We start from the raw sequence: 14,470 nt of genomic DNA on the forward strand, positions 1-14,470 counted from the left end.
TGTCAACCAGGTGATACTCCCTTCGGTTTTTCCAAAGCCAGCTTTGTTATTCAGTTGCTAGGTCGTGTCTGACTGTTTGTGACCCCATGGACTGCAGCACTCCAGGCTTCCCTGTCCTTCACTAGCCCCTGGAGTTTGCTCAAATTCATGTCTGTTGAGTTGGTGATGCTATCTAACCATTTCATCATCTGTCTCTCCCTTCTCCTTTTGCCTTCAATCTTTCCCAGCATCAGGGTCTTTCCCAATGAGTCGGCTCTCTGCATCAGGTGGCCAAAGTATTGAAGCTTCAGCATCAGTTCTTCCAATAAATATTTAGAGTTGATTTCTTTTAGGAACAATTGGTTTGATCTCCCTGCTGTCCAAGGGACTCTTTAAGAGTCTTCTCCAACACCACAATTCAGAAGTATCAATTCTTTAGCACTCAGTCTTCTTTACAGTCCAACTCTCACATCTGTACATGACAACTGGAAAAACCACAGTTTTGACTATCTGGACCTCTGTCAGCAGAATGATATTTCAGTTTTTTAATATGCTGTCTAGGTTTGTCACAGCTTTTCTTCCAAGGAGCAAGTGACTTTTAATTTTGTGACTGTAGTCACCGTATGCAGTGATTTTGGAGCGCAAGAAAGTGCTGTCCTATAAATGAAGCCTAGATGGGGTGGGCCTCAGAAGGCTGAAGGGCTAGCCTCAGCTCTGCGGCTCCCTATCTTTTCTGTAGCCTTGGGCTAATTCCTTCACCTCGCTTTCTTATCTGTGAATAATGGTGACCAGGCCTGCCCCGCTTCCTTCCTGTGATACTCTGTAAGGCATGTACCTAGGTACTATCATTCCCATTTTACAGATGGGGCAACTGAGACCCACTCATTCCTTTATATTCATGATGAATGAATTAGATGTAATTTTCTGAGGGGCTTCTAGAGGCCAGGTACTATATCCCCAGAGGGGAAAGTGACTTGCCCAAGGCTACACACCTAGAATGTGGCAGATCTGAGCCTCAAACTGACAGTGGAGACTCTAGATGGTCTTCCTGGCCTCCAGGGTTGTGGACAAGTAGCCAGAGGATCACCGACTCAACGGACATGAGTCTGAGCTCCGGGAGCTGGTGATGGACAGTGAAGCCTGGCGTGCTGCAGTCCTTGGGGTTGCAGAGAGTCGGACACGACTGAGCGACTGAACTGAACTCAGCCAGAGGATCACAGTTTTCCAGCTCCAGCAGAAAGTCACTCAGCTCCTCCTTAAGCCCAGTCCATGGCACTACACAGATCCCAGGAAGGACCCTCTTCCTGGGAACTTTTGGCCTGGAACATATTTACAAAACCCCAGAGGGGATGGAAATATCCTGGCCCACTCCCTACAGACCTAAATTAGCAATTTTCTTATAGTTTATAACCCCTCTGGAAATGCAAACTATGTAATATTAGTCTAAAATTAGGAGCATAAGTCACAAGAGAAAAGTCCCACTACTTCTGGAGAAAATGTTTTCCTAAGCCTCATCCTGGCATTTGTTCTAAATCCAAACACGGTGGTTGTGTTTCAGATAATTATTTTCCCCTAGTACTTACGGATTGGAGGCGGGATGCTTCAGAGAGAACCCATTCTTACGGTACTGTCAAATGCAGAAATCCAATCTCTTCACCTGGCTTTAGGACATCCAGGTAGGGCCTGGATACTTGAACAGGAAGAGCCTGTCCTGTGGACCCAGGATGCCTTCTGTGAATAATGAAGGGCACTTTAATAATAACAAGGGCAATAGTGTTACTGGTAGCTGACGCAGATTAACTGGTTAAGATGTGCCAAGAAACCAAGTGAAGTGTCTTACGACCACGTTTAAGCCTCATGATAACCCTGTAAGATGGGTATTATGATCCCATTTTACATATGAGGTAATTAAGGCCTAAACAGGTTAAGAGATTGACCAAAAGCCATGTGGTTATAGAGCCAGTAAGCAGTGGAGTTAGAGTTTTAATCCCAGTCAGCCTAACACTAGAGTCCACACAAGGGGGTGTTCCCTGGTAGCCTGGTGGTTAGGGTTTGGTACCTTTGCTGCAGAGGCCTGGATTCAATCTCTGCTCAAGAACCACCCTGCATGCTGCGAGGCGCTGCCAAAACACAAAACATCAAGAAAAAAAAAAATGAGAATATCGTCTCCCCTAAAAGCTGCGCTTTCCATGTGCCAGACACAGTCCTAAGTGACCTACACGATACTTACACGGTACTTAAACGATAATCTCTCGATCGGCACAACAAGCCCTCACAGGACTCGGTTGCTTCCCTGTCCTTTGCTCACCAGTGCAGATACTCACACTAGCTTCTAGTCCGTCTGAGCTTCTCTGGTTAAACTATGGAGTTCAAATTCTTTGAGTAAATTAATCCTAGCCTCCTAAGACCCTGGTCATGTTTCTTAATTTCTTTGACCCTCAGGGTTTTCATCTGTCAACTGAGTTGGTTGATCCCTTCATCTCTAATTTTCCAGAATTCCAGGACAAACGCAGAGCCCATGTGGATATGGGCATAGGACGTGTAGGTGGGGTAGAAACGACCCTCATCAAGGTGCAGGAACTTTGTGGTGAGGCGGGTGTGAGGCTGGGCTCCTGGGAACAGTGATGGGGAGGGTGGCAAGGTCCTTCAGCCGAATGGTTGTAACCGGACCCCAGGGAATTCGGTGAGTCAGGACCTCCAGGTATGTGTAACCCCAGGGGCAGAGCTGGGTCTATGAGGTGGAAAATCCCTGGGGGGGTCTGGAAGGGAGACAGCTTCCTGCCCCTTTAGGTGGCTGTTCAGGGCTGGACCGCCACTGGAGGCGTGGAGACTGACTTCCAGAGAGATTTTTTTTTCCCCATATGCAAATTTGGTCACGTCCCTCTACTGCCCGACCACATTCCCTGGATCCCTACTGCCGACAGATGCAGTCCTCAGCACGGTACATGAGGCTGTCCCAGCCTGACACCGACTCGGCCACTCTCATCTCATGCCCGACGCTAGCGCGGGGGTCCCTGACGTCTCGTTTTCTGAACACATTCTGTACGATCGCACTTCCGTGCTCCTCGGAGGGTCCCTGTGGACCCCCTCTCCCACCTCTAGACAGTTCATCGCTTGGGCTGAGTTGCAGTAATGCATCTGACCTCATTGCCATACTGTGGTCCCCTCCAGGGTGGGGCCCCATCACAGGCATCTCCACGAGGACGGGGGCGGGTGGTACCCATCATGTACAAGCACGGAGTGAAGGCCAGGGATGTATAGAGACTAAGAGTGAGAATCATGAGAATGGAGGCAACCAGGGGCTGGGGGCCAAGGACCAGGATGGGGTGGGGGAAGAGGGGGGCTGGCCCACCTAGTGAAGACAGGCATCTCGGGCCCTTTGTCTTGTAAGCCCCACTGTTCCAGCAAGTCTGTAGGAAGAGGAAGGAGAAAGCAACGGCATGATCCTCCTGAAAAGGAACTCTGGTTCCTTCTCTCAGGACTCAGAGCTGAAGTTTGCTTTCTTGAGGCGGCTCCACCCCCACCCCAGGTCCCCAAGTGGTGGATAAGATACTGTCTGTGGTTCTACAGGGCTGAGCCCAGAAGCGGTCTCTCCTCAAGGCTCAGGGATCCTACATTTCTAGGGGCTCACTTCTGTAACCTGACTCTTTCTGAAGGAATAGGTACCCGGGGGTGGGGAGGAGGGGGAGCGATTCCCAACCCCTGTCACCCTGCCCTGCTTGCATATCCAGCAAGCTTGGGCCTGCCCACAAGAAGGATTCGCCTGGTAGCCTCGAGGGAGCCACGGAAAACACACTGGAATTCAGGAGCAACTCAGTAAACCTCCGCAGCAGTCTGCTCCCCCAGCCCTGGTGTGCTCAGCGGAGCTGATGCAGCTGACCATCCCATTTCTGCACCGCACTCCCCCACCCCGGTCCCATGCTTCCCAAGACCCCAGTCCTCTTGCTCCTCACCCACTCCTTAAAAAAAAGAAGCCCTTGGATCACTCCCGTTTCTGGTCGTGTCTAGAGAAGCAGGGTGTGTGCAGCCACGGTTTCTGCCCTGGGTGCCCTATTGCTCCTGCGCTCCATGGCACAGATGGCGGGGGCTGGGGAGAGGGGGGAGACGAGAGGATTGGAGAGGAGCCAGGTGCTGGGGCAGGGCCCTCGTGGGAGCCTCGAACGCTTTTTCTTTCTTGTTCTTTTGGCTTTTGACCACAGTTAACTTTTCTTCCTATTTTTGTTAACACAAATCCCTAAGTGTGTTTGTGTCCGGAGAAAGTGCTATGAATAACTGCTGATACATTTGTTGATGATGAACTTGTGAATCATCCTGGGGGGAAAAAGGAGTCCAGAGAGCGGAGCGGGAGCTCTGGAGCCTGCCTATGACGTGTCGTAAAATATTTAGCGAATGATGGTCCAAACCACAGGGAAAAAGTCAGAGAGATGGGAATTTGAAAGCTGCCAGGATTTAAAAGCTGTTTAATGCTAACCATCAGTGCCAGAGAGCTGAGAGCGGCTCCCTTCCTCCCTGCACTGGCCCGAGGGCGCGGAGAGGGCTTCGGACCAGCACGGGCGGCTGAAAGGCTCTTTGTTCGAGCCCTCCTGTAAACAAGGGGTCTCCCCACAGGTGGAACCTCACCTTGTCTACTGCCCACACGCTCGCTTTTTCTCCACAAGGAACAGTAGGGGAGCCACTGGCTGCTTGGCATCAAAGAAGGAAAAAGAACCCCTCATGATGGATCGAATTTGTCACTTTGCCATGTTCTGATGTCATTTACATAATGAGCTTGGTCCAGGGTCCCTGGATGACCTGGTCATGTCTTTGGTTCTAAAGGTCTGAGCTCTGAAGCTGTCTCTCCTAAAGGGTTAGGGACCTTGCATGTTTAGGACTGGGGTCAGGACTCACCTCCCTAACCTGACTCTTGGGAGATCTGTTTATTTGGGGGTAAAGGATGAAAAGATTTGAACTGAAAGCTTCAAGTGTAAAGTCATGTTCTCTTTAGTATCAACACCAGGAGGAAGCCTAAACTAAGGGAGAAGCGTTAGGGGAATAATTCAGGTCGGCAGAAACAATTATCTTGCAGAAGAGAGACCTCAGCATAGACTGCTGATGAAGCGTGCTTCAAAGTCATCATGTTGTTCATGGCCAAGCAACGCTAATGAACTTGGTGGCTGCAATCAACTAATCTGTTCCCTGTGCCAAGAAGGTCTCTGCTTTTAGGGAACATGCCATCTGTTTTGCTGGGGAGGCATGTTTTACCTAAACAAGATAATTAGCCTGTGAGGTCACAAAAGTCAGAGCTCCCTGGGCAAGGTGATCCCAAGGAAGCCAGCAGGAAAATGCAGCAAAATTGCTCTACATACATCGGGAGCAGAACGTGGCCCTTTTTCCCTCATTCGTGTTTTTGTTTGGCTTGGTTTCCTCTTGTTGCTGTTATTCCTATAATTTGCTTTCCTAGAACGTCTCTTCTTCCACTCTCTACCTATCACCGAGTCGGACACATCTTTGAGGCCCGCTTGAATGAGTTTATAGTCACTCGTGACTTTTCCAATCTTCGTTACTTTGAACTCCTATAGTCCTTGGCATCCAAACCATTCATTTGGCGCACACTGTGTAGTTTAATCTGCTTTTAAGAAGGATTCATCTCTTCTCAATTCAGTGGTAAGTTCTTTTGGCAGGTACCACGTCTTATAACACTTCTGTGTTACCACAGCGTCTAGCTGTTAATACTTGCCACTGGGGTATTTGCATATGCCTTGGTATCCTGTTAGAGGGCTGCTGCTGGTGAGTGAGAATCTTGGTTGAGATTAAGGAAGAAGACTGAATTCCTGGTAGGCCTAAGGATATGCCTCACATGAGTATATCCAGGTTAAGAAACACATCCTCTGAACGGTTTTTGGTCCTGGAGTTCCTTTCTTAGTTGTAATTTTTAAAGCAGACAGAAGGTTCAGAAAAGTTGTAAATTGAGTAAAAAATGATTTGACTTAGAATGAAAATTAATCAGCAATTCCATCCACATTGTTTCACGTATTTAAGAAAGAAAGGAAAATGAAAAATAAAGATGGAAAAGGACGGAAGGAAGGGAAGGGAAATGAAAGGGAAAAAAATCCTGGAGAATGGGGTAGGGAACACAACAGACTCAGTCTTCAAATATGACCAGTAATTTCACGATGTGGTAATTTTTAATATTAAAAGTAAATTGTAAATGTATCTTTATAAACAATACGCATAAAATAGATCTATTATTCTAAAACCTTTTCTTTTTTCAAATGCTTTTTCACAGTAATTTTTTTAGGTGTCAGATTTTTCCCTCAAAATAATAGTGCAATTGGGAGAAGGAAGATGCTGTCAGTGAACTCGGACTTCTCTGCTAATACAAGTCCTTGTAGATTTCCTGTAGGAGTGGGTGGAGACTCATGTCCGTCTCTGTTTTCTTTATTACTTGCAACAGCTGCACGTGTTCTGTCACAATCTGTCTGAGGTCTGTCATTTTCTGGAGCAGCTTGGCAAAGAGCTGGGAGGACTCGGGGTGGTTCAGCTTGAGCTGCAGCTCCAAGGCTTGCAGCAGGTTGTCTTGTATGTCCTCAATGGGCTTCACATTCAGCAAACCTGGGCGGTCTGGGAGAGCAGAAATGGAAGACAGAACAGGAGGTTGAGTTACAAAATTCTCTGGTCCCACATCTGAGGCATATTCAGCCAATGACTCACATTTTATTGGTTTTCCTTTGGTTCTAAAATAGCGTGTTGGAGAGAAGGTAAGCAGATAGCAGGCAAGAATTGCATACAAGGAGAATGGAATGCAAGCCAAGACTATCAGAGCTCTTTTCCAGGGCCATTCTCTGCCTGGCCAAGACTAAAGCTGTGTGACCAGTTGACAGAACGCAGTGGCAAAGCAATCATCTCCCCAGACTGGGGACTTTTCTGCTGGCATGTTTCTACTCATTCAGAAATCTCATTTTCAATTTCTGTTTCTTCCTGATGCGTCTATGTTTTATCGCCTCTACTTACTTTCTTATCACAAGTTTAAACACACTTTGAAAACAAACTTTTGTCTTCTTTTTGCTTAATATAGCACATGCATTTTCAAAGAGACAGTATTTTCAAATACTGTTACACTTTGGAAGGACAGACCAAATTTTAACATAGGCTTCTTCTGACTAGAGAGGTTGCAGGTAATTTTCACTTTCTTCTTTATATTTTCCTTACTTGAACTTTTAAATGGTGAGTTTAAATTACTTTTAAGTTCTTAATGTTTTTGCTTCATGTAGATCTTTTTAGATTTATCCTTGAATACGTTCTAGTATTCTTTGCTTTCTTGAATTCTATACTTCTTTTTCATCACATTTTCTAATGTATCCCTGCTGATGTTTAGAAAAAAATGATTGATTTTGTTATACTGAATCTATTCCAATTTCACTCTTGTGGATTCAAATAGTTTTTATCATGGATTTTTAGAAAACTTTGGACAATTACATCTGCAAATAATCGTAGTTTAAATTTATCTCTTCTTTTCCAGTGTTTGCTCTCATTTCTTTTTCTTGTCATACTGCACTGGATAATACCTCTAAAATGGTATTAAATAATACTAGTGTCGGGAGGCATTCTTATTTTATTCCTAACATTGAGGGAAATGCTTCTAATGGCTTATCACAAGCATGATGTTTACTAGATTATGGCAGGTAGGTTTTTCTCCTGGCTCCCCCAGAGTTTTAAAGTGTTTTAATCAGGAATTTTGTTGCGTTTCATCAAATGTTTGTAAGTTTTTCTATCTACAGTGATGAGCACATGGTTTTCTGTTAACCTAGTGTAGTGAATTACATTCATAGATTTTTTTATACTCTTACATTCATTTGCTAATATTTTACTTTAGGGCTTTGAAATTTGAGAGGTTGGTCCAGAGCCTTCTTTTCTGTGAGCCATCCCTTGTCTATTGGTAATAAATATTAACTAGCCTTACAGACGGAGTTGAGACATTTTCCTTCTATTTCTATGTGTGATTATCTATTCCTTGATGGTTTCTTGGAATTCATTTGCAGAACCATCTGAGGCTGGTGGTAAATCTGTGACTATCTTTAACTTTCCTCCTATAGCTTTTACTATATCCAGGCTTTCTACTACTTATAAAGGAAAATTTTAGTAATTTACATCAGAATAAAGTTGTACATAATGTTCTCTTAGAATCTGAATCTCTATTATTTATATCTCCTCTAATTGAATGCTTTTTGTGTATCCTCTCATTTAAAATTTTTATTTGCCAAAGGCTTATCTATTTTATGGGGCTTCCCTGGTGGCTCAGAGGGTAAAGCGTCTGCCTACAATGCAGGAGACCCAGGTTCAATCCCTGGGTCAGGAAGATCCTCTGGAGAAGGGAATGGCAACCTATTCCGGTACTCTTGCCTGGAAAATCCCATGGACTGAGAAGCCTGGTAGGCTACAGTCCGTAGGGTCACAAAGAGTTGGACACGACTGAAAAGCTCCACATGTTCCACATCTATTTTATGCTTTTTAAAAAAGCACAACTTTTGGTTTTACTGATCAACTCTGTTTTTGAAAACTGTGTTTTGTTTTCAATTTAGCTAGTTCATTCTTTTAACTTTCTTTAGGTTTATTTTTTTCCTTCTTTTTCTCATTTCTTGGGTTGAATGGTTAATTCATTTAGTTTCAGTATTTCTTGTTTTCTGATAGATGAGTTTAAAGCTCTAAAATTTCCTCTCAGTGAAAACCTATGGGGTAAAACAGTTTCACCCTGCAGGCTTTGGTAAATCATCCTCTCACAGTTCTTTTCTAAATAGTCTGCTTTACTATTTTGATTTCACTTTTAATCTAAGAGTTATTTAGAGACGGGCTTCCCTGGTGGTTCAGCTGGTGAAGAATATGCCTGCAATGTGGAAGACCTGGCTTCAATCCCTGGGTTGGGAAGATCCCCTGAAAGAGGGAATGGCTACCCACTCCAGGATTCTGGCCTGGAGAATTCCACCGACTGTATAGTCCATGGGCTTGCAAAGAGCTGGACATGACTGAGCGACCTTCACTTGACTTAGAGACATGTTTTTAGATTTACAAGTGGAAAGGCTGAGTGTTTCTGTTTCTTCTAATTTCTGAGTTTGTTGCACTGTGGTGAGAATATAAGATTCTTTCACTGAGACTCAGCAGACGGGTGCAGAGACTACGTATGGCATTTAAGATACTTACTTGATATTTTATATTGATTCAAATTTTAGCTCTTGAAGGCCACCACCTTCTTTTTTCTTTTTAACTCTTCTCCCCTTCCCTGTAAACTAAAGCACTGTATGAGAGTTTTTACCTCCCTTTTAATGTCCCTCATCATCTTGCCTCCATTTATCATTGTTCCTTTGCTTCAGCCACAGTAAGCTCTTTCTAAACCGAGTCCTTCAAGTATCCTATGTTCTGTCATAACTCTGTGCTTAGGCAGTTCTGTTCCTCCTGCTGGGAGCAGTCTCACATTCCCTCTAATCATCCGACTGACTTAAGCTTACTCTTCAAAACCCTGCCTGTGTCCTTATGTCCTGAAGCCTTTCTGGAGATCATCCCTTCCTCTCCCTTGTTCTTCCAATCCCCTTTCTCTGGACTGTGTAGTGCGTACAAAAACCTCAACTGCTACTATACTAGGAGATTACACTTACTGAGTGGCTATCATTTCCCAAAAATTGTACAAAGGGCTTTGTATACAACACATCGTTTAATCTCCACGTAACTCCATGAGGTCAATGCTTTAAGGAGGGGAAAATGAAGATTTAATTAGAGAAAGGAGAGAAATCCTGCCCAAGAACTGCCACTTGATAGTAAACAGCAGAGCTGAAATTTGAATCTGATTCCAAACACTATACTCTTAACTTTTAGTATGTCCAGCTCCAAGTAAATATAATATGCCTAGCCGCTGTTAACGGAGAAGGCAATGGCACCCCACTCCAGTACTCTTGCCTGGAAAATTCCATGGACGGAGGACCTGGTGGGCTGTAGTCCATGGGGTCGCTGAGAGTCGGACATGACTGAGCGACTTCACTTTCACTTCACTATGCTGTATTATAGGTACAGATTTTTTTGTTTATCTCCCCTACTTGGCCATGAGTGATCAGAGGGCGGAGACTATGTCTTGATCATCTCTGAGGCTCCAGTGGAAACACAGGAAGCACTCAGTTGACTGAGTTAATGAGTGAGAAGGCTGTTCTGGCTAAGAGTCCTGGATTGAAAACTACAATTCTTCTGGTTGGTGAACAAGCCTAAAGGAAGGATCAATACACAATGAAGAAGTCTCTCGGACACAGGGTTTTCCTGTATCAAATAAACTCGAGTAACCTTTATCCATTGAGGTGAGACAAAATGGTCTCGGGTGGGATTTTCAGAACTTTAAACATGCTTTTAAGTTTTTTTTTTTTTTTCCTTTTCTTTTTAAAATTACAGACAGAAAGTTACCTGTAGTTTTTTTTTTTTTTTTTTCCCCTTAACTTCTCTAACATATCCCATTGACTGGAGTAAATTTTTTTTTTTTTTTAATTTTAGCACTTAATTTTGGAGTCATCAGCAAGAATCTCTGATTCTGAGAATGAAACAGATGATTCAGTCCTGGCCTAGAGACTCACGCCCCTGGAGGAGTCATCCTTTCTCACAGTTGCTATGCAATAACGAAACCCCCTGACACTTCAAGGAAGAGCAGATCCTGGATGGGTGCCTTTGGTTCAATGGCTGCCAATCCTCCCCCCGGAACAGATGTGCCAGATTTTGAAGGCCTGGACAGCACACGCTTGTGCATCGCAAGCAGCAGCACTCTGTGTGGAAGTGTCAGGGTGGCTCCTCCGTGGGCTGGGACCCCATACTCTTAATGCAGAACCCTCTGCTCATGGGCACCTTGACTGCTTAGCCCCTCTCCCCTTCCTCCAGAGCAGCATCCGTGGGGTCAAAACTTCTGCAGAGGAGATGATGTTAATCTACCAGGTTTCATTTATCACGACAGTTCAAACAAGCTAAAGCCACGAATGCAGCTGACGGGGCTTGCTGGAAACACTTGGCCGCCGTGCAGCGCAGTGGAACTGTGGCCTCTATGAGGGGAGAAGGATCTGGTTTGGATTTTCAAGCCTCTCCCTGGCAAGTTTTTTTTTTTTTTTTTATGATGTGACAGATGAAGTTTGGCTGAAATTTTGTGGCCACTGATTTATGTTTTCTCTAGTGGCGAGTTAGATCATTTACTGATGTGTCCCACTGTCGCCCTCACTGGGCCTCAGTCAAGGCAAAGACAGAGAGCAGGAGAGTGGGGAAAGTGGATGTGCTCTGCTTCTAGCAACTCTCACTAACCGACTCTGTGACCCTGGGCAGGCTGATGAAGTTCACTGCGCCTCGATTTTCTCCTCTGTAAACGAAAAGGAATGGACTAGAGAGGGGATCTCTAAGACCCTAGTTCAAGAGTTCTAAGCTTTCTTCTTATTTGTAATTCCCTTTACAAGATTCACATAACAAAATTGGGGGAATTTTCTACTCAAAATCCAAGTAGAAAAGCACATTAACAGGCTCACACATTAAACTTAGAGCACTTGGCTAATTTGGAAAGCTAGAAAAGCTTCCTTTGGTCTTCAGCACTCCCTAGGGTTAAGAGCAAAAGGGATGTGGCAGGCTTGCCCTCACCCCCCAGCTGGCTCCAAGGTCTTCTCTGCTCCCCTTGCTGTCTTGTTGCTTCCAGCTTCCTTCCACTCATACCTGAACCCCTACTGAGCTAAGCTGGGCAACACAAGAGTGCCACAGGAACCTGTCTACAGACCCAGCTGTCCTGGATCCCTTGCTCTTCCCTCTCCCTTCCCCTCAGCTCAGGGCCTGCTAAAGTATCATTCTGAGAAACCTTCTGAGGTCCTCTCCCTTCACCTTGCTGAAGGTTAGAGTTGGGGTCTGGAAGAGGATCAAGGCCAAGGGACCCCACTTCACTAGCCCTAGATTGCCTAGAAAGCCCTTTTGGCAAAGTGCGTGCTGACTCAGACTCCAGGACCCAACCTTCAAGGAAGCTGGAGTCAATTATTGGTTCCTTACTCCCCAAGCTGCGAAGAATTGGGAAAGAAAGCTTTCCGGTCCCCATCACACAGTGCTGGAATTGATTACAGAACACTGTTGATTGCGGGCAAATCTACAAAGCTTCCATCTTATCCAGATCTGGTTCTGTTAAGAGCTTATCGGAAGCAGATTCAAATTCTCTGCCCACCTGGGCCAGGCATCTCCCTACCCCACATTTTCTCAGGAGATGTCTTAGTTAGGGGACCAGATGGCCATGGCGGTGTCTCCTGAAGAAGGTCCGGAAAAACCAAAGTGGATGGCTTTGTTTCTTTTCTAATTGCTGCTGTTATGACACTCCCAGTTCTTTCCTATTGGCTTTCTGACGGAGACAAATTGGAAAAGGACTGTATCCAGTACATTTAGGAAAAAGAAGTCTTGATAGCTGGGGAGTAAATTGATCCAAAGGCGATGAAAGCACTGAGCTCGGGTGAAAGTGAAGGGAGGTGGGGCTCCTTAGGGAGCTCACACTAGGCATTTCACTTCCTCTTCCTCTCCAATTGCCTTTATTCTACTGCTTCCTAAGTACACAGGTGTGTTAAAAAAGAGCAGTGGATGCTATACTTAAAATGGATAGCCAACAAGCACCTACTGTACATATAGCACACAGAGCTCTGCTCAGTGTCATGTGGCAGCCAGGGTGGGAGGGGAGCTTGGGGGAGAACGGATACGTGTACATGTGTGCCTGAGTCCCTTTGCTGCACACCTGAAACTATCACAACATTGTTAATAGGCGATAACCCAATACAAAATAAAAAGTGTTTTTTTTTTTAAACAGCAGTGGATTTGGAAACTGAAGACCTGATCCCGTCTGTCCTCCACTTGGCTCCACGTGACTGTGGACAAGTCATCTTATCTTTCTGGGTTTGCCGTAATCTTTAAGACAACAGTGGTGTTTCTTTCCTTAAGGTCACGGTGAGAAGGAGTCAGGTACAGGAGCTTTATAACACAGTGCTGGTCTCTGTGTTTGTTCAGGTAGAGGCAGTTCCCACAGGGATAGTGTCTGGAGTGTAAGCAGGGGTGGGGTGGCATCTGTGCAGCCGGGAAACGGGGTGGTTTCTGAGCTGTTACTGGTAGAGCAGAAATTCGGGAGCATGAGATAAGGGTTCTTGATACAGACACATGTTGGGAGTTTGGGGCAAGTTCTCGTTCTTGTAGTTGAATGCGTGTAAGCAAGACTGTTTCAGAACAATTATGAGACAAAGAAGCCCCGGTGCCCACATTCACTTCTTCCTTAGAGATGGACTTGGGGTTCTGTGGTCCTTCTGTGGTCCTTTCCTGACCTAACCATCAGAATCATGGGGACCGCTAGGCAAACCCCTGCATTCATCCAGGTCTGTCTCTGGCAAACTCTGGCATGACCTGTAGCAACTGCCTCCTACCATCCTACCTTTAAGAGGAAAAAAAAAAAAACCTAAGAGAATTTTCACATGTGTTCTTTTCGTATTTAAATTTGAACTGGGGCTTGACTGAGTGCAGTGATTCTTGACTTTGCCTCTACACTGCAATTATCTGGGGAAATTAAAAACACGCAAATGAATGCCTGGCTCCCCTCTTTAGAGACTCTGACTGACTTGGCCTGGGGTGTGACTGTTGTTCCTAAAAACTTCCAGGTGACGGGAAGCCAAGAGCAAACACCACTGATTTCAGAAGCATCTGGAATCTCAACCTCAAAGCTTACTTGCTGGGTAACCCTGGGCAAGTTCCTGAACCTCTCTGTACCTCGGTTTCCTCATTTGGAAGGTGGGAGACCTGACAGTAATCTAGTGCACAGTGTGGACGAGAGGATAAAATGCGTCCTGAGATGACAAGTGCCTGGCGCAGCATCTGACACGTGCAAAGTCAGCCATTTCCAGCTGTTTTGTGTAATGGTACCGTCCAACACGCCTCTTTTCTTCTTACCTTTCTGCCCCTCTCATTTCTCTGCTGCCCCTGGGTCTTCTCTGTGCCTCTCCTATTCTTTCTCCCTTAACTGCTCCCTTCCTCGCCCTGCCTTCTAGATGCTTTTCTTTTTCCGCTCCTGGGACCGCACCTTGCAGGGGATGCAGTGGCAGGAATCCTAGCAAGACCAGCCTACAATGATCAGAAGTGTGAGCAGCGGATGATGTGGGGAGAAACGTGGTCAATCACTGCTATGGGGAAAGGAAATGACGGAGCAGACACGGGCCATCTGGGGCAAGTGTGTCAGCCATGGAGGCCCATGTTGCTGGTTGACTCTTTCCCTCTGAAGGGGCTCATGGTCTAACACATCCTTGTTAGACAGCAGTTCAAGAATGCTTTCTCTGTTTCCACCGAGGACGTAGCAATGACACATGTGACTTGGCTAGGATGGAGGGTGGGAAGACCACCCCCACGAAACCACGCCCAGGTCCTACCTTCTTTCACCTGCCCTTTAAGTAGCAATTGCACACCAAGTCCCCTCATCTCAAAACGCTTGACTGCTGCCTCCAAAAGCCAC

General features: G+C 45.6%; 1 protein-coding gene across 22 annotated transcripts in view; it reads right to left on the bottom strand.

Annotated features, from left to right (window-relative positions):
- Positions 1 to 14,470, bottom strand: part of PPARG (peroxisome proliferator activated receptor gamma) — a 171,039-nt gene that overhangs the window by 40,682 nt on the left and 115,887 nt on the right. For 17 of the 22 annotated variants that reach the window (XM_086368712.1, XM_086368711.1, XM_086368703.1 and 14 more), the window contains one exon: positions 6,125 to 6,579. The exons of 2 other annotated variants lie outside the window; for them this stretch is intronic. In XM_086368712.1, coding sequence (XP_086224838.1) covers positions 6,332 to 6,579 — 248 coding nt within the window. In that variant the 3' untranslated portion in view covers positions 6,125 to 6,331. Of the gene's footprint in view, positions 1 to 1,562; positions 1,711 to 1,946; positions 2,100 to 6,124; positions 6,580 to 14,470 lie in introns of those variants that run through there. 3 more of the 22 variants (XM_086368714.1, XM_086368713.1, XR_015151874.1) reach the window with 2 other exon arrangements.

This window comes from Bos grunniens, chromosome 22 (assembly GCF_055505025.1).
Source record: "Bos grunniens cultivar Pamir isolate PY7600 chromosome 22, Bosgru_T2T1.0, whole genome shotgun sequence".
In the NCBI taxonomy this organism is placed as follows: domain Eukaryota; kingdom Metazoa; phylum Chordata; class Mammalia; order Artiodactyla; family Bovidae; genus Bos; species Bos grunniens.